The following is an 18,196-nucleotide window of genomic DNA, read 5'->3' as shown; positions in this document are numbered from 1 at the left end:
CCAGAGAAGCCGTCTGGTCCTGGACTCTTGTTTTTGGGGAGGTTTTTGATTACCGTTTCTATTTCCTTACTTGTGATTGGTCTATTCAGATTCTCCATTTCTTCCTGATTCAGTTTGGGGAGATTGTAGGAGTCTAGGAATTTGTCCATTTCTTCCAGGTTGTTCAATTTGTTGGCATATAGTTTTTCATAGTATTCTCTTATGATCTCTTGTATTTCATTGGTATCTGTTGTGATTTCTCCTCTGTCATTCCTGATTTTATTAATTTGCGATTTCTCTCTTCTTTTCTTGGTGAGTCTGGCTAGGGGTTTGTCAATTTTGTTAATTCTTTCGAAGAACCAACTCTTTGTTTCATTGATCCTTTCTATTGTCTTTTTTGTTTCAATATCGTTTATTTCTGCTCTTATTTTTATTATTTCCCTCCTTCTACTGACTCTGGGCCTTGTTTGTTCTTCTTTTTCTAGTTCTGTTAGGTGTCGTTTGAGGTTGCTTACGTGAGCTTTTTCTTGTTTAGTGAGGTGAGCCTGTATTGCGATGAATTTCCCTCTTAGGACTGCTTTTGCTGCATCCCAAATGATTTGGTATGTCGTGTTCTCATTTTCATTTGTCTCCAGATAATATTTGATTTCTTCTTTAATTTCTTCAATGATCCATTGTTTGTTGAGAAGCGTGTTGTTTAGTCTCCACATTTTTGCACCTTTCTCTGCTTTTTTCTTGTAGTTGATTTCTAGTTTAATAGCGTTATGATCAGAAAAGATGCTTGATATTATTTCAACTCTCTTGTATTTATTGATGTTTGCTTTGGTTCCCAAAATATGGTCAATCCTTGAGAAAGTTCCATGTGCACTTGAGAAGAATGTGTAACCTGCTGTTTTTGGATGAAGTGTTCTATATATATCTATTAAGTCCATCTGGTCTAATTTTTCATTTAATTCTATTATTTCCTTGTTGATTTTCTGTCTGGATGTTCTGTCCATTGGTGTTAATGGTGTGTTGAGGTCCCCTACTATTATTGTATTGTTGTTGATGTCTTCTTTTAGATCTATTAAGAGTTGCTTTACAAATTTTGGTGCTCCTGTGTTGGGTGCGTATATATTTATAAGTGTTATGTCTTCTTGGTGGAGAGTCCCTTTTATCATTATATACTGTCCCTCTTTGTCTTTCTTTATCTGTTTTGCTTTGAAATCTACCTTGTCTGATATTAGTATAGCGACACCTGCTTTCTTTTGTTCATTATTAGCTTGGAGTATTGTTCTCCATCCCTTCACTCTGAGTCTGTGTTTGTCTTTGGGGCTGAGGTGTGTTTCCTGGAGGCAGCATATTGTTGGATCTTGTTCTTTGATCCATCCTGCCACTCTGTGTCTTTTGATTGGGGAGTTCAATCCGTTTACATTTAGAGTGATTATTGAGACGTGGTGGCCTACCACTACCATTTTGTGTCTTGTTTTCCGGTTTTCTTCAGTTTCCTTTGTTTCTCGTCCCATGGTTTAATCTGTTCTGATGTAGAGCTGCTACTCTCTGTTGTTGTCCTTCTACTTATCTCCTCTGCTCTTGGTTTTGTAGTCCCTTTCCTTTTTTGGATTTTTCAGGAATGAGGGTTTTCCTGAGGATTTCCTGCAGAGGAGGTTTTGTGGCAATGAACTCCCTTAATTTTTGTTTATCTGGGAAAGTTTTTATTTCTCCATCGTATTTGAAGGATATTTTCGCTGGGTAGAGAATTCTCGGCTGTAGGTTTTTGTCCTTCAGATTTTTGAATATATCATTCCACTCTCTTCTAGCCTGTAAAGTTTCTGCTGAGAAATCTGCTGATAGCCTGATGGGGGTTCCTTTGTAGGTTAGTTTCTTTTGCCTGGCTGTCCTTAATATTTTCTCCTTGTCGTTGACTTTTGCTAGCTTCACTACTATATGGCGTGGAGTTGGTCTTCTTGCATTGATAAAGTTTGGAGATCTATTGGCTTCTGTCACCTGAAGATCCATCTCCCTCACCAGATTTGGGAAGTTCTCAGCCATTATTTCTTTGAATAGGTTTTCTGCCCCTTTCTCCTTCTCTTCTCCCTCTGGTATACCTATAATCCTTACGTTGCATCTCCTAATTGTGTCTGATAATTCTCGGAGAGTTTCTTCATTTCTTTTAAGTCTTGCTTCTCTCTCCTCCTCTGCCTGCAACAATTCTATATTGCCATCTTCCAAATTGCTAATTCTTTCCTCCATATTATCGGCCCTACTGTTCAGAGCATCTAGATTTTTCTTAATCTCCTCTATTGTGTTCTTCATTTCCAGTATTTCTGTTTGGTTCTTCTTTATCGTATCAAACTCTTTTGTGACATAGCTCCTGAACTCGTTGAGTTGTCGGTCAGAATTCTCTCTTAACTCAGTGAGTATTTTAATGATGGCTGTTTTGAAGTCATCATCATTTAGGTTATATATCTCATTTTCTTTGGGATTGTTTTCTGTGTATTTGTTACTTTCTTTCTGTTCTGGAGATTTGATGTATTTTTTCATATTGCTTGATGATGTTGATTTGTGCCTCCGCATGGAGATAGAGTTTAGTTGCTCCTTTCACTTGTTTCAGCTGCTGCGGTGGGGGGAGCAGCTGTTTATACTTCACCAACCAGGAACCCTGTCCGTAGTTGCTAACTGGGCCTGGGCCCCTCTTCGTAGCCACAGTGGCCCTTTGGATTCCCTCCTCTGCCGTGGGGGCCGTCACGGGGGGCTTCAGACTGCAGGTGCCTACTGTTGTTGCCCACCTAGATGCGCTCTCTCCTTGGGGTCTGCAACGGTGTTATGGGCTTTTCCAGCGGCCAGGGGTGGGATCACTTTTATTTGTCGCTCGGTTGCTGTCGGCACCCACCAAATCTCACTTGTCCTCTATGGGTCGCAGGAGAGCTATTGGCATCTTCTACAGTCTGTGGTTAGTACACCTAGCTATGCTGCTTTTGCCCTGGGGTCTTCCAGCCTTGTGGCTGGCGGCTGGGTGCCTTCTACTGGTGCTGTGCCGAGGCTTTCCCTAAGGCTTCTGTGAGCCTGTAGGGTTTCCCCCTAGGCTACTAAGCTGGGTCTCTGGAACTCTCTCCAGCCCCAGTCCTCTCCGAGATCTCCGGCAATCCCTAGCCTCACCTGGTGGGCAACGGCAGCTGGGGGTCGCCCCGCCCTCTGGGCTTCTCTCCGGGCCTCTGCCGGGAGCTCTGAATGCTCAGCGTGGCCCCTCTGCTACCGGCAGACAGAGAGTTTTGTCTGCTGCCCGGGCGGAGCTCCGGCGCTTCTCCACCGGATCGCCGGACCCGCCTTTGAAAGTTCCCCCGCCCCGGTCCTCTCCGAGATCTCCGGCAATCCCTAGTCCCACGGGGCGGGCAACGGCAGCTGGGGGTCGCCCCGCCCTCTGGGCTTCTCTCCGGGCCTCTGCCGGGAGCTCTGAATGCTCAGCGTGGCCCCTCTGCTACCGGCAGACAGAGAGTTTTGTCTGCTGCCCGGGCGGAGCTCCGGCGCTTCTCCACCGGATCGCCGGATCCGCCTTTGAAAGTTCCCCCGCCCCGGTCCTCTCCGAGATCTCCGGCAATCCCTAGTCCCACGGGGCGGGCAACGGCAGCTGGGGGTCGCCCCGCCCTCTGGGCTTCTGTCCGGGCTTGTGCCGGGAGCCCTGAGTGCTCAGCGTGGCCCCTCTGCTACCGGCAGACAGGGAGTTTTGTCTGCTGCCTGGGGGAGCTCCGGCACTTCCCCTCCGGGTCGCCGATCCGGCCTTTGAAAATTCCCCCGCCCCGGTCCTCTCCGAGATCTCCGGCAATCCCTAGACCCACGGGGCGGGCAACGGCAGCTGGGGGTCACCCCGCCCTCTGGGCTTCTCTCCGGGCCTCTGCCGGGAGCTCTGAATGCTCAGCGTGGCCCCTCTGCTACCGGCAGACAGAGAGTTTTGTCTGCTGCCCGGGCGGAGCTCCGGCGCTTCTCCACCGGATCGCCGGACCCGCCTTTGAAAGTTCCCCCGCCCCAGTCCTCTCCGAGATCTCCGGCAATCCCTAGTCCCACGGGGCGGGCAACGGCAGCTGGGGGTCGCCCCGCCCTCTGGGCTTCTGTCCGGGCTTGTGCCGGGAGCCCTGAGTGCTCAGCGTGGCCCCTCTGCTACCGGCAGACAGAGAGTTTTGTCTGCTGCCTGGGGGAGCTCCGGCACTTCCCCTCCGGGTCGCCGATCCGGCCTTTGAAAATTCCCCCGCCCCGGTCCTCTCCGAGATCTCCGGCAATCCCTAGTCCCACGGGGCGGGCAACGGCAGCTGGGGGTCGCCCCGCCCTCTGGGCTTCTGTCCGGGCCTCTGCCGGGAGCTCTGAATGCTCAGCGTGGCCCCTCTGCTACCGGCAGACAGAGAGTTTTGTCTGCTGCCTGGCGGAGCTCTGGCGCTTCCCCACCGGGTCGCCGGACCCGCCTTTGAAAGATCCCCCGCCCCGGTCCTCTCCGAGATCTCCGGCAATCCCTAGTCCCACGGGGCGGGCAACGGCAGCTGGGAGACCTCCGTGCCCACCGTGTCTCTCTCTGGGACCCTCCGGGCGCCCCGAGCACCAGGCCGGGTCTCCCCGCCAATGGCGGGGAGAGACTCTCCCCGCGGGCTCAGGTGTGCAACTCCAAAGTTTCCCTCTGCGTTTAGGAGTAATTGCGGGGGGTTTAAGTAGGGTTCTGGTCACCTGTTTCCACCGTCGCTCCTCTGTTGTGTTCTCGCTCCTGCCCTAGATGTGTGTGGATCCTCTGGGGGCGTCCGTTGGAAGAAAGCCGCTTGCGGGTACTAGGCTGCCCGTCGGGGTCGGAGAGTTTTCACCTATTTCCACATCCTCCCGGAGGAAAGTCCGTCCACCTTCCGATGTATAGTCGCGTGGGTGTCTCAGACGTCCTGAGATGCTGTCTGGATATCCTTTGTCAAGCGATAAGTGTCCAAATAATTGTAGACTCGAAGGGCGAGAGACAAAGAGGACTACTCACGGCGCCATCTTGGAAGCCCGACCTCTCCCCAAATTATTAAACACAACTATGTACAAAAAAAAAAAAAATAGAGGAAAAAAAAAAAAGAAATGTTACCATACAGAGTAACAAAAATAAGGATATCAGATTTCTTATCAGAAACAGTACAATTAAGAAGAACGATGTCTTTACAGTACTGAAAGAAAAAAACCCTCCTCAACTTAGAATTTTAAACCCAGCAAAGGTATCTTTCGGAAAATAAAGGCAAAATAAAAACATTTTCATGGGCCAGCCCAGTGGCGCAGCAGTTAAGTTCATAGGTTCTGCTTCGGCAGCCCAGGGTTCACCGATTCAGATCTGGGGTGTGGACATGGCACTGCTTGGCAAGCCATGCTGTAGCAGGTGTCCCAGATATAAAGTAGAGGAAGATGGGCACAGATGTTAGCTCAGGGTCAGTCTTCCTCAGCAAAAAGAGGAGGATTGGCAGCAGATGTTAGTTCAGGGCTGATCTTCCTCAAAAAATAAAAATAAAATAAAAACATTTTCAAACATATGTGACATGGTATAACATCACTTAAAGGTATACTGTGGTAAGTTAAAGATGTATGCCATAAACCAAAAGCAACCACTAATACAACAAAACGGAATTATAGTGAATAAGACAACACAGAAGAGAAAATAGAATAAAAATAAATTAATCCCAAAGAAGGCAGAAAAGAGGTAAAAGGGAATACAGAACAGATAGTACAAATAGAAATCAAATAGCAAGGAAATATAGTTACACTTGACTGTATCAATAAAAATGTTAAATGTAATACATAGTCTAAATTCCCCCAATTAAAAAGCAGAGATTGTCAGACTGGGGGGAGGATACAGGGGAAAGCAAGACCTAATTATTTATCACCTACAAGAAATGCTTTATACATAAAGACAAATAGTTTCAAAGTAAAAGGATAGGAAAAGATATACCATGATGACGTTAATCAAAAGGAAGCTGGAGTGGCTATATTAATATCAAAGTATATCCTCAGACCACAATGGGATTAAATTAGAAATGAGTAAAAGAAAGATCTTTGCAAAATCCCCAAGCACTTGAAAACTAAGTAACACAATTCTAAATAACCTATGGACCGAAGAAGAAATCAAAAGGGAAATTAAAAAGTATTTCGAAGTGAATGAAAATAACACCACAACATACCAGAATTTGTGGGATGCTGCTAAAGTAGTACTTAGGGAGAAATGTCTTAAATCAATGACCTCAGCTTCTACCTTAAGAAACTAGAACAAGAAAAAAAGCAAATTAAACTCAAAGTGAGTAAGAAAAGAAATAATAAAGACCAAAGTGGAAATCAATGAAATACAGAACAGAAAAGCAATAGAGGAAAATCAGTAAAACAAAAACTTTTTCTTTGAGAAGATCAGACTGATCAGGAACAAAAAGACACTAACAGTATTGTGCATAAGAGAAGTGGCATTACTACAGATTCTACAGATATAAAAAGGACCATAAGGAAATATGGTAAACAACTTTATGTCAATAAATTCAACAATTCAGATAAAATGGACAAGTTTCTTGGAAGACAGAAACTACCAAAGCTCACTTAAGTAATAAACTGAATCGCCTTATACTATTTAAAAATGAAATTTGTAGTTAAAAAACATCCCTCAAAGAAAACTCCAGGCCAAGATGGCTTCATTGGTGAATTCTACCAAACATTTAGTAAAGAAATAATACCAATTCTACACAGACTCTTCCCAAAACCTTGAAAAGGATGGAATTCTTCCCAACTTACTATTTTTTATTACTATTATGATGATGATGATGATGATTATAGCATTATTCTGAGACCAAAACCAGATAAAGACATTACAAGAAAACTATAGACCAGAAGCCCTCATGAATATAGATTAAAAATTATAAACAAATCTATATTGTAAAAAAAAGAATGTGTCATGACCACGTGGAGACTAACCCAGAAATACAGCTTTATTTTAATAGCCAAAAGCTAGAAACAATTCAGTGGGTGAATGGATAAACAAAATGGTATATCCATACAATGGAATACTCAGCAAGAACAAAGAATGGACTGTTGATAATGCAACAATGTGGTTGAATCTCACATTGTGAGTGAAAAAAGAGCAGCAAAAAAAGAGTACTGTATGAGTTCATTTAAGGAAAGTGCAAACTAATCTATAGCCAGCGAGAGCATATCAGTGGTTGCTTGGGGATGTTTGGAGCGGGGGAGTGGGCATGAAGGGATGGGAGTAGGTCACCAGCGGGCACGAGGGAACTTTGGGGAGTGATGGATATATTCACTATCCTGATTGCGGTGATGGTTTCACACATGTATACATATATCAGACTTATCCCATTGTATACTTTGTGTATGTCAATTATATGTTAATAAAAACTACTTTTAAAAAATGATGAGCAACAAAAAAACAAACAACCCAATCAAAAAATGGGCAGAGGACATGAACAGACATTTCTCAAAAGAAGATATGAATATGGCCAATAGACACATGAAAAGATGTTCATCATCGCTAATCATCAGGGAAATGCAAATCAAAACTACACTAAGACATCACCTTAACACCCGTTAGATTGGCAAAAACATCCAAAACCAAGAGCGACAAATGTTGGAGAGGTTGTGGAGAAAGAGGAACCCTCATACACTGTTGGTGGGAATGCAAACTGGTACAGCCACTATGGAAAACAGTATGGAGATTTCTCAAAAAGTTAAAAATAAAAATACCCTATGACCCAGCCATCTCATTACTGGGTATCTATCCTAAGAACCTGAAATCAGAAATCCCAAGAGTCCCTTGCACCCCTGTGTTCATCGCAGCATTATTTACAATAGCCAAGACGTGGAACCAACCTACATGCCCAGAAACTGATGATTGGATAAAGAAGATATGGTATATATACACAATGGAATACTATTCAGCCATAAAAAAAGACAAAATTGGCCCATTCACAGCAACGTGGATGGACCTCGAGAGTATTATGTTAAGCGAAATAAGCCAGTCAGAGAAAGACGAACTCTATATGACTCCACTCATAGGTGGAAGTTAGTATATTGACCAGGAGATCTGATCGGTGGTTACCAGGGAAAAGGGGGGGTGGGGGGAGTGCACAAAGGGGGAAGTGGTGTACCCACAACATGACTAACAAAAATGTACAACTGAAATCTCACAAGGTTGTAATCTATCATAACATTAATAAAAAAAAAATGATGAGCAACATAAAAAATAAAGCAACATGGAAAATAATTATAAGAAGAAGATTAAAAAGCACTATATAAAATGTTTGTTTACTATTATAGCAATCAAAATACCAAAAATAATGTTTTTATCATGACATGGTAGAGCGATGGATGATTTTCCGTATTTTCTTTAATGTTTTCCTAACTTTTGTAATTAAAATTATCAACAACAAAATCACGATATAAGAAGAAGTGCCCTCTGATAGTAATTCTATTTTTACTTAACTTTTTACAGGGAATCACTTTAAAAATGAATGAGCTAAATCATTGTATTGTTGCGAGAATTATGCATGGAGGCATGATTCACAGGCAAGGTAAGTTTCATATATACAATTCTTCCTTCCTTCCTTCCTTAACTTTTTCTCCTGTAGCCTAGTGGAGGAAGTACTTTTATGATTTAGATAAAAGACTGTTTAATTTATGGTCCATGCAAACCATCTGTTTAAATTCTCTACCTTTGGTTTTAATCACTGTTGGCCTCCATTTTTTCTTATTCATCTGTACATGCTCCAGCCTGTACATAACGGAGGGAGGGTATATATTACAGTTCCGTTGCTGGAGCATCTCTGAATCTCTGTTTAGATCCTGACTTATTAGAGACCATGGGAGATAAAGCAAACTATCGCATCGAGCCCCAGGATATATGGAAGACATCTATTCTGGGATATAAGATACATATATAAAGTTAAATGACACTTCAAGAATTACTCTCTCATTCATTCAGAAATGAGATACGCTATTTATAAATTAGGAGATTAATGTTTGATAACAATATAAAATTTAAATGGTAAAATAAGCGATGTGAAATCTGTTATTAAGTTCTTAATACCTACTACAGTAAGTGCAGTCATTATGAGGAAGGAATTCACTAAGGACTGAAGTAGACAAAGAATAATTTTTTGAGAAAGTGCAACTTTCATTAGCCCTCAGGTAGACAGGATTTGGACATGTAGGTTTAGGCTCCTCTTTGAAAGGGCTGAATTATATGTACTAGAATATAGAGGCTGATCCAAAAATGACTCTCGTGTCCAAAAATTAGACTTCCTTTCTTTGAGATAGGGTTATTTTTATGCTTAACACCTCTTTTCTTAACCCCAGAGAGCAAGAAGTAACACTATAAGCATTTTAGCGCCTTCCTGTCCCCTTTAGAGATGACTGCTGTGTACACAGATGGGGTCTGGCATTACTGCTGCCTTCAGGGGCATCTTTATAGACTTTGGGAGTTGACTGCACTCACACGGGAGGATGTTTGGGTTTAGATTCCAGTATTAATTTTTTGTTTATTATTTTTAATAATTTGCCATAAATTCAGTAATGTCACAACATCATTAATCTCTTTTTCTTATGTTACTGCACTGGCTAGGACCTGCCATCTTTAATGAAGTGGTGTAGTGGACAACCTTGTCCTATTCTCATTTTTAAAAGGTAGCTTTCCAATGTTTCCCCACAAAGAATAACTTTTACTATAGATTTTTAGTAGATACCTTTCATTAAGATTGAACAAGTTCTCTTATATTCTTAGTTGCTGGACATTTTAATTATAATTGGGTTTTGAATTTTGTCAGATGTTTTTTCTGTATCTGCTGAGATGATCATTTGGTTTTTTTCTTTTTATGGTGAATGACTTTTAAAGATTTCCTAAAGGTAAACCTCCCCTTGCAATTCTCAGATAAATACAGCCAAGTCATTGTGGATACTAATATTTTGTTTAGGATTTTCATATTTGTAATTATGAGTGAGACTGGCCTGTAGTTAATTTTCCTTTCTTGTGTTTCTCTGTCTGATTTTAGTTTCAAAGTTACACTGGCCTTATAGGATGATTTGGAGAGCCTTCTCTCTTCATGAGTTCTTTGAAAGACTTTGTATAACACTGGAATGATTTGTACCTTGAAAGTTTGATAGAACTTGCCTATAAAACTATCAGGGCCTGATGTTTTGTTTTTGTTTGTTTTTTTTTAGGAGAGTTTTTTTTTTTTTTTTACAACTGCTTCAGTTTCTTTAACATTCTTAAGGCTATTCAGGCTTTCTATATCTTGAGTGAGTTTTGGTAAATTACATTTTCCTGAAAAATCTTGCTTTTAAAAATTATTGCAGTAAGCTTCTTAGTGTTCTTAAACCTTTTATTCTCTGCCATCTCTGTAATTATGTCCCCTTGTTTGTTCCTCATATCGTTTATTTGTGCCTCGTCTTTTTTCTCTTGATCAATTTGCCGGGGGTTTGTTCACAAACCCACTTTGGGTTCTAGTAATTCTCTCCATTGTATATTTATTTTCTATTTCGTTGTTTTATGACCTAGTTTTTATTATCTCCTTCCTTCTACTTGCTATTGGTTTTATCTGACTTTTTAAATTAGACACTTAATTCATTTATTCCAGTCTTTCTTCATTTCTAATATAAGCATTTCAGACTAAACTCTACCTCTAAGTACTGTTTTAACTGTATCCCACCAGTTTTGAGATGAAGCATTTTTATTATAATTCAGATCTAATAAGATTTTATTATAATTCATTTTTATTATAATTAAAATTTCTATTATGATATTTTTCATTGACCTTTAAGTTATTTAAAAGAGTTTTTTATGTACTATATTTACGAGGATTTTCTATGTATCTCTTTTTATCATTTACTTCTAACTTAATGGCAGTGTGGTCAGAGAATGTGGTCTGTATGACACCATTTCTCTGAGGTTTGCTGAGACTTGCTTTACAGCATAGCACTTTAAATCATTTTTGTAAATGGTCCATGTGTACTCAAGAAGAATGTTTATCCCTTAATTGTTGCATGCAGGGTTCTCTATATGATGATTGGCTTGGGGTTGTTAATTTTTTCTTTCAAATCTTCTATATCTTGAATAATTTTTTGTCTATTTGACCTATCAATAGTTGTTGAGATATCTCATTATTATAGTGGAGTTTTTCAATTTCTACCTATAGATCTCTCAATTTTGGCTTTATGTATTTGAAGCTGTTTTATTAGGTACATAGAAGTGCCTGGTAACCATTTCTATCCTTACTAATGCTTTCTACTTAAAACCTTTTTTACATAATATTAATTTAGTATTTGCTAGCATGTTTTCTTCCATTCTGTTATTTCCAGTCATTCTGTGCTTGTATGCTTTAGTGTGTCTCTTACAAACATTTCCAAAGCTGGGTTTTTCATTTTTTAGTGCATTCTGATGATTGCTATCTTTTAATGGGCAAGGTTAGTCCATTAATATTTATTGTGATGATTTCTGTCATCTTGCTTTTTTATTTATATTTATTCCATTTTTTAATTGATTCTCTTGTTTATTTTTTGTTTCTTTTTTGTCCTCTGGAAGTTTAGAATTTCAGCACTCTATTTCCATTTTTTAGGTGGTTACCTTGAAATTTTATCATGCACATTTAACTTTACATATACTAAAGTGAAACAGTATCTTACTCCCACTCCCAAAGAATACAAAGACATTGGAACAAACACTGAATTTGATCACATTCCTGACTTGCATATTATTCTGGCCCAGTATTTTAGTTCTGTCCTGTTTTAAATCCACAAATTTGAAATTACTGTTAACATACATGACCATTTTTGTTTGGATTTATATAAATGTTTATGATTTTATTTGCTCACCATTCCTTCTTGGATCTCAGACCATCCTTTGGGGACCATTTTCCTTCTTTCTAAAGTAAATCCTTAAAAGTTCCTATAGTGTTAATCTCTTGTTGATAAACTCTTTCAGGTGGTGTTTATCTGTAAATATTTTATTTCAGCCTTAATCTTGAAGATTTTGCTGAGAGCACAATTTTAGGTTGATGGTTACCATTCTATTGTCTTTTGGCATCCATTGTTAGATACTGAGAAGTCTGATGTCACTGCAATTTTCCTTGCTTTGTAGGTGATCTCTCCTTTCTCTCTGGATGTTTTAAGATCTTTGTCTTTGATATTATATAGTTTCACTACCTCTCAGCATGGATTTCTTTTTATTTATCCTGTTTTGGATACATTATTCTTTCTGGATCTGTGTAATCATGTTTTCATCAGTTCAAGAAAATTTGCAACCATTATTTCTTCAGATATTACCTCTTCTCCAATTCTCTCTCTTCTCTCCTTCTGAACTCCAGGTAGATGTATGTTAGACATTCCCTGCATATCTCTTAAGATCTTTTTCCTATTTTTTTATTTTTTGTTTCCTATTTTCCTTATTTCCTTGTTTCTCTGACCTGCATTCTAGATAATTTATCTGTTTTATCTTCCAGTTCACTGAAACTCTCTTCAGCTATATCTGAACTCCCATTCCGCTCATCCAGTCAGTGGCTTGTATCACCAGTTATATTTTTCTTTTCTAGAAGTACTAGTCATTTCTTCTTATTTTTATTTTCAGATCTGTCTGTTCACACCTGATATTCTCTTGTTGCATACTCATCCTTCTAATTGAGTCCTTAATTTTTTCCTAATATTTAACATATAGCTATTTTATATTCCAATCTGACCAGTCATTCCAGTATCTATCCTCCTTGAGGATCTAAATCTGTTTTTTATGTTTCTGATGGCTCACATAGTAGTTTGCCTTATTTTGTGTTTGATGATCTGCAAGAGGTCATTGCTTATCTAATTAGTGGAAGTCCTGTGGGCCTAAACTGGGAACGCTTTCCTCCAGAGAAGGGTTGTTCCTTTTTCTACCAGTTGCCGTGGATTGCCACTGGTCTGGGTCTTGACTTCCTGTGGAATCCTAGGCTCAGCTTCTCTAACTTGCTGTTGGCCCAAGATTCAGAATCCAGCTAGCAGCATTGCTACTGTGGCATTCACCCTTCCCACTATTTCATTCCACCCTTAGTTTGCCACCGCTCTGGATCCAGTTCACAGGGTTTTTTTGTGTGGAGGGGAGGGCAGGGGATGGGAGTAGGAAGTGTTCTTGGGGATTTGCACTACTTTTGTGAGACCCGTAACACTTCAAGAGGTGTGCCCTAAGCAGCATATAGTTATGAGAAAGTCTTTGAGTGACTGATCAGCCATATTGGAAGCAAAAGTGCCCAAATTTTTGTTTTATTTTTTATTATGTTCATCTTCAAACATAAGTAGAGAGAATAGTGCAGTGAATTCAAGTTGAGAGAATAGTGCAGTGATCGCCCATGTGCTCATAACCCAGCTAGAACTATTGTTAATTCATGGCCACTGGTTTCATCTGTACTTGCTCTACTGCCCACTCCCTTGGGTTATTTTGAAGCAAATCCCAGGCATCTTATTTTATCTGTATGCATTTTAGTGTTACCTCTACAAGATACTGTGAGCTTTTCATAACGAAGTCAGATCAGTATGTAAAAATGTGCACAATTTATAAATAAGGAAGCAAAATTTTACATAACTTTCTATTTAAGCATTGCTTCTCAGTCACTTTTTCCAGTTGAAGTATTACAGGACTCTGAAATGCCTATCAAATTATTATTAAAAGGTTGTGTTATGTCTAATATAAGTTCAGTGTTACCTAGGTATTATATCACAATTCTTTGAAAATCAACAGCCTTTGTGTCATATTTGGTTGATAATAATAACAGCAAACACTTGAATGGGACTTGCTGTGTGCCAAGAACAATTTTAAGCCCTCTGCATGTATTAAACTCATTTAATTCTCAAAATAATCCTATGAGATAGGTACTATTTTCATCTCCATTTTATAAATGTGAAAACTGAGACATAGAGAGTTTCAGTAACTTACCCAAGATCTTAAAGCTAGTAAGTGATGTAGCTGAGATTTGAACCAAGACAGGCTGGATCTAGAAGCCATAACTTTAAACCACTATACACACTGCCTCTGTCAGAAAAATAAGCCAATTTCCACAGCCATCTTTCAAAACTGTGTCTTCCATAAGTAGGTGTATGTTTTGATGAGTTTACTGCATGAGCCAAACTTGTACCTGTTTCTGAAATATTGGCCTTCGATATTTAGCTTAATTCTCTTTTTTCAAGATTTTATTTTTCCTTTTTCTCCCCAAAGCCCCCTGGTACATAGTTGTATATTTTAGTTATGGGTCCTTCTAGTTGGGACATGTGGGACGCCGCCTCAGCATGGCTTGATGAGCGGTGCCATGTCCTCGCCCAGGATCCAAACCGTCGAAACCCTGGGCCGCTGAAGCAGAGTGCGCAAACTTAACCACTCAGCCACGGGGCCAGCCCCTTAATTTTTAAAAATTACTTACATTTGTTGCCTTTGGGTTTTGTTATTAAAATGTATGTATAATTTCATGTTTATAACTTTGTGTAAATCTTAGGTACACTTCATGTTGGAGATGAAATTCGAGAAATCAATGGCATAAGTGTGGCTAACCAAACAGTGGAACAGCTGCAAAAAATGCTTGTGAGTAAATGAAAGTCTCTTTTTCTAAGGTTGACTTTCAGTTTGTTAGCTTGTTTTTTAATACACAAATAAGGGATATTCTTTTATAATCAGAGTATTTCTGGTACCATCGTTTGTTTGGACTTGAATTTATACAACATTCCTAAGAACTGACAACTAGGGAGATGTTTACATGCAGCAGAGTTTGGAAACATTTTGCCCATCTTTAGCAGTGTGAGCTTTAATACTCTCCTTTCATCCTTCATCTCCTGTTTCTTATCCAGCAGATGTTTAAAGAAAACCTTTCCAGTTGTGCATACATGTGAACTAGTTTCTCACTGACCTCAGCTCTGCTGACATCAGCCATGTCAGAAACCTCTTTCCGGTTTAGCTGAGTCATAGTCAGCTGTATTGGATCTCTCTAGAGCACAGAGGGTAGGAAAGTCACAGTAGGGCAGGCCATTTTTGACCGTACATAACCAAAATATGTGTTCAAATTCGGCTTTGGATTTTTTTTTTTTTTTTTTTAGCAAAATGACAGGCTCTGACGAGCAGAGGAAGGTGTCTTGGACCTCTGATCCTGGACCTTCTTCCCACTGCAATGTGGCAGCCTCCCATGCTATGAATATCTATTAAGTGTGAAATACGCACCGCAGACTCACTACAGTAAAAAACATAAGGCCAAAATTGTGAAATAAAAAGTAAATTTTATGGAGTGCACATGGTAATGTAGCCTACCAAATATAATTTTTATGTAATTGCTTGTTCTACTGTTCGATTCAATTTATATTCACTTTTGAAAGACATGTCACTGAGAGGTTTTTGTATTCATGTCTATAAAACAGTGACCGTTGGAGGTCTGTTACACCACTGCTGTGTGAACAAGGCAGTCAGCCTTGACTTTGCAAGGCTTCTCCCAGGAACGACTTCTACTGTTTACTGTGAGCGATCCCTGCTTTGTAACTCAGTTTCATTTTAGGCCCATGCACTCTCAGCTGGCTTGCATTAATTGCCCCCACACATTTTGAGTGGTTTCTTACGCGGTTTTTTGTGCAACATTTGTTGGTTAAGAGTCTCCTTTTTTCTTCCTCCAGCGGGAAATGCGGGGGAGTATTACCTTCAAGATCGTGCCAAGTTACCGCACTCAGTCATCGTCCTGTGAGGTAATAGCTCTAACGAAGCTCTGTCTCCTCTGGGCTCTTAACTAACTGTCTGCTGATGGCTGAATGTTTTGGCTTTCTGGGAAATTGTTTCTGCCTGTGCTGTTGATCACTGCACACCAATTTTACAACAAAGATAACGGAACAGAGTAGGTCCCATCCACCTACTCAGCCCTACTTCCATGGGGATCTCCTCAGCACTTGAACTTTGTGCAGGCTGGAATCGAAGCGAACTGTAGAGAAGCTACAAATAATGACATAAGGCTTAATAAAGAGTAAATGAAGTTTCTTAGGAAAAAAATGAAGATCGTAATGGCATTAATATTTCCAGGAAGTACATTCACTTCCCTTGTTAATAAATCTCATAGACAGTTCTTCTTTCCAAGAATCTGAGAAGCGATCATTTCTGTTAAGATAGAGTCGTTCAAATAACTGTGACAGGTCTCTAGATGGATATTAAGTCCTTGAGGAATTGATAACTGACTTTATTAAAGGAATATAGGTTTTTGCAACCTTCTATGAAATTGTTTAAATTTGGAATGTTATGTGATTCGTAAACAAGTAAATTTTCTAGAGTAATACAACCCCAAAGTTTCTTTCATACAATAGGCTTATCCTATCGAAATTGTAGCTTTTCCAACTTATATTATTCAGTTTTATGTTGGTTATTAAATGAGATTCAAAAATCTATTCTTTTTATATTTGGAAATACAAACTGGCATAAATGGTATCATCTTTGGTCATTGCACATTTGGCTTGAGTTTTATTTTTTGAAGCTTGTTCTTTCATGTGCATCTTCCAAGTATGTGTACATCAACACGAAGTACACATTTCCTACAGTTAAGTTTTAAGACTGACAGGTAACTTATTGGAACTCATCTAGAAAATTGAATTTGTACTTAGGAGAAGTCGAGGGAGAAATTATAATGCTTCTTCCACTCTCTAGTAATGCTCTAAATTTCACAAGAAAAATCTGGCTTCAAGATAAATATAAGAATTTGTAGTTTTGTCAAGTGTATTTTTAGTGAGCCATGGCAATTGGAGTTTCTGTTATGTCAGGTCTTGAGCTCCTCTTGGTGGATTTTTATGGAACTTCAATTAATACTATATTTGAAAAGAAAATGGAGAACTGCTTCTGCTCCAGGATTCATAGTTTTGAAATTCCTTACCTAGAACACAATCCTTGCTGGGAAAGAGAGGATGTCACATGTACATTTTATGAAGCATTTTAAAACATTATTTAAAGCATCTAAAATCACAGATGGTCCTCATACCACTTCTCATCATTGAAGAAATTTAGTAAATATGATTGATTTTTGTCTTTTTGGCTAACTAACAGAAGGTACTGTTAGTTATTAATATAAGTTTCACTTGTGTTTTTTAAGTGGTTGAACTAGTTTTGGGATGAGAACAGTATTACACATGTAAATTCTATGCTCTCGAGTAAGAAGAGCCCCCCTCTTACCTTCTTTACCTCTGAATAGTAGAAAAAGTAATACTCTCCTCCTAGCCCCACCCCCAACCTATTTGACCCTCCTGTGCTCTGGCAGAATTCAAGCCTGTGGTTGAACTTTTCCCAGCTAGGGCAATACTTCCCACAGAAAGACTCTCTGGCCACCTGCATCAGCATCCCCCTGACCCTTGGTAAAAGAGGGGACCCCTGCCCCTACTGACTTGAGTCTCTTGGGGGGTGGCACCTAGAGATCGATCTGTTCACTAATGTTTGAGAATGCTCATCTAAGGGATCCTGTTATTTAAAAGGCTAACAAGTCCCAGAAGTTTTCTTTAAATCTTCTAGAAAAATAAGTCTTTTGAGCAGACATACACATTTCAAAGGTTTCAAAGAACTCTATTTAACCAAAAATTTAAAAATACTTATTTTCTTCCTCTCCTTCTTATCATTAAAGTTGATTTGGACAATAAGGGAATGGAGCCTGGAAAGGATTCTGAGTGTGTCAAATAGTATAGGGAGTGCAGTGGAGGAGCCTGGATCTAAGGAGAGTGGCTGTGGCTCCTGGGATCTTTGCCAGAAATGTAATATTTTTAGAGGCTCGAGATTTTGTTTTAATCAATCTGCTAAAGTGATCTAAAGAATAAAGGTTTCTTCTCTGCTATGTATGTATCTTTTTACTCTTACTAGTAATATTTGTCCTAGAAAGATTCTAAGGTGATTACCACATAAGAAGTCTTTTTTTTAGGTTCGTTTCACTGCAAATTGAGTCATTCAGTAATTTTTGACACTGAAGTACCTAAAAATTATTTAAATACTTTTCAAACCTAATTTTTAATAAAGATTAGGCAGTTGGGATCTTCAGCAAAATAATTTTATAGTAATATTTGTCAATTTACAGTACTTGGTAGGATTTTAATATCAAGTCACTCTTCTGGGTCTCATTTAAATATTTAAAAGCAAAAGTTGTAGAATGTTGGAGACAGAAAAGCAATGATTAATGAATGACACAGTCATCACTTACAGTATGTGAATCTTCAAATTGCACAATTTTTTTCGTACTTCTGT

At 39.4% G+C, this 18,196-nt stretch overlaps 1 protein-coding gene across 23 annotated transcripts in view; it reads left to right on the top strand.

The window, feature by feature from the left end:
* The window catches only part of CASK (calcium/calmodulin dependent serine protein kinase), a 374,427-nt gene that overhangs the window by 323,132 nt on the left and 33,099 nt on the right, over positions 1 to 18,196 (top strand). For all 23 annotated transcript variants that reach the window (XM_070258206.1, XM_014728817.3, XM_001489920.7 and 20 more), the window contains 3 exons: positions 8,444 to 8,522; positions 14,454 to 14,539; positions 15,613 to 15,681. In XM_070258206.1, the coding sequence (XP_070114307.1) occupies positions 8,444 to 8,522; positions 14,454 to 14,539; positions 15,613 to 15,681 (234 nt within the window). The remainder of the gene's footprint in view (positions 1 to 8,443; positions 8,523 to 14,453; positions 14,540 to 15,612; positions 15,682 to 18,196) is intronic.

Source organism: Equus caballus, chromosome X (genome assembly GCF_041296265.1).
Source record: "Equus caballus isolate H_3958 breed thoroughbred chromosome X, TB-T2T, whole genome shotgun sequence".
Classification (NCBI taxonomy): Eukaryota; Metazoa; Chordata; class Mammalia; order Perissodactyla; family Equidae; genus Equus; species Equus caballus.
The sequence above is the reverse complement of the archived record's forward strand: the minus strand, read 5'-3'. Positions and strand labels throughout refer to the sequence as shown.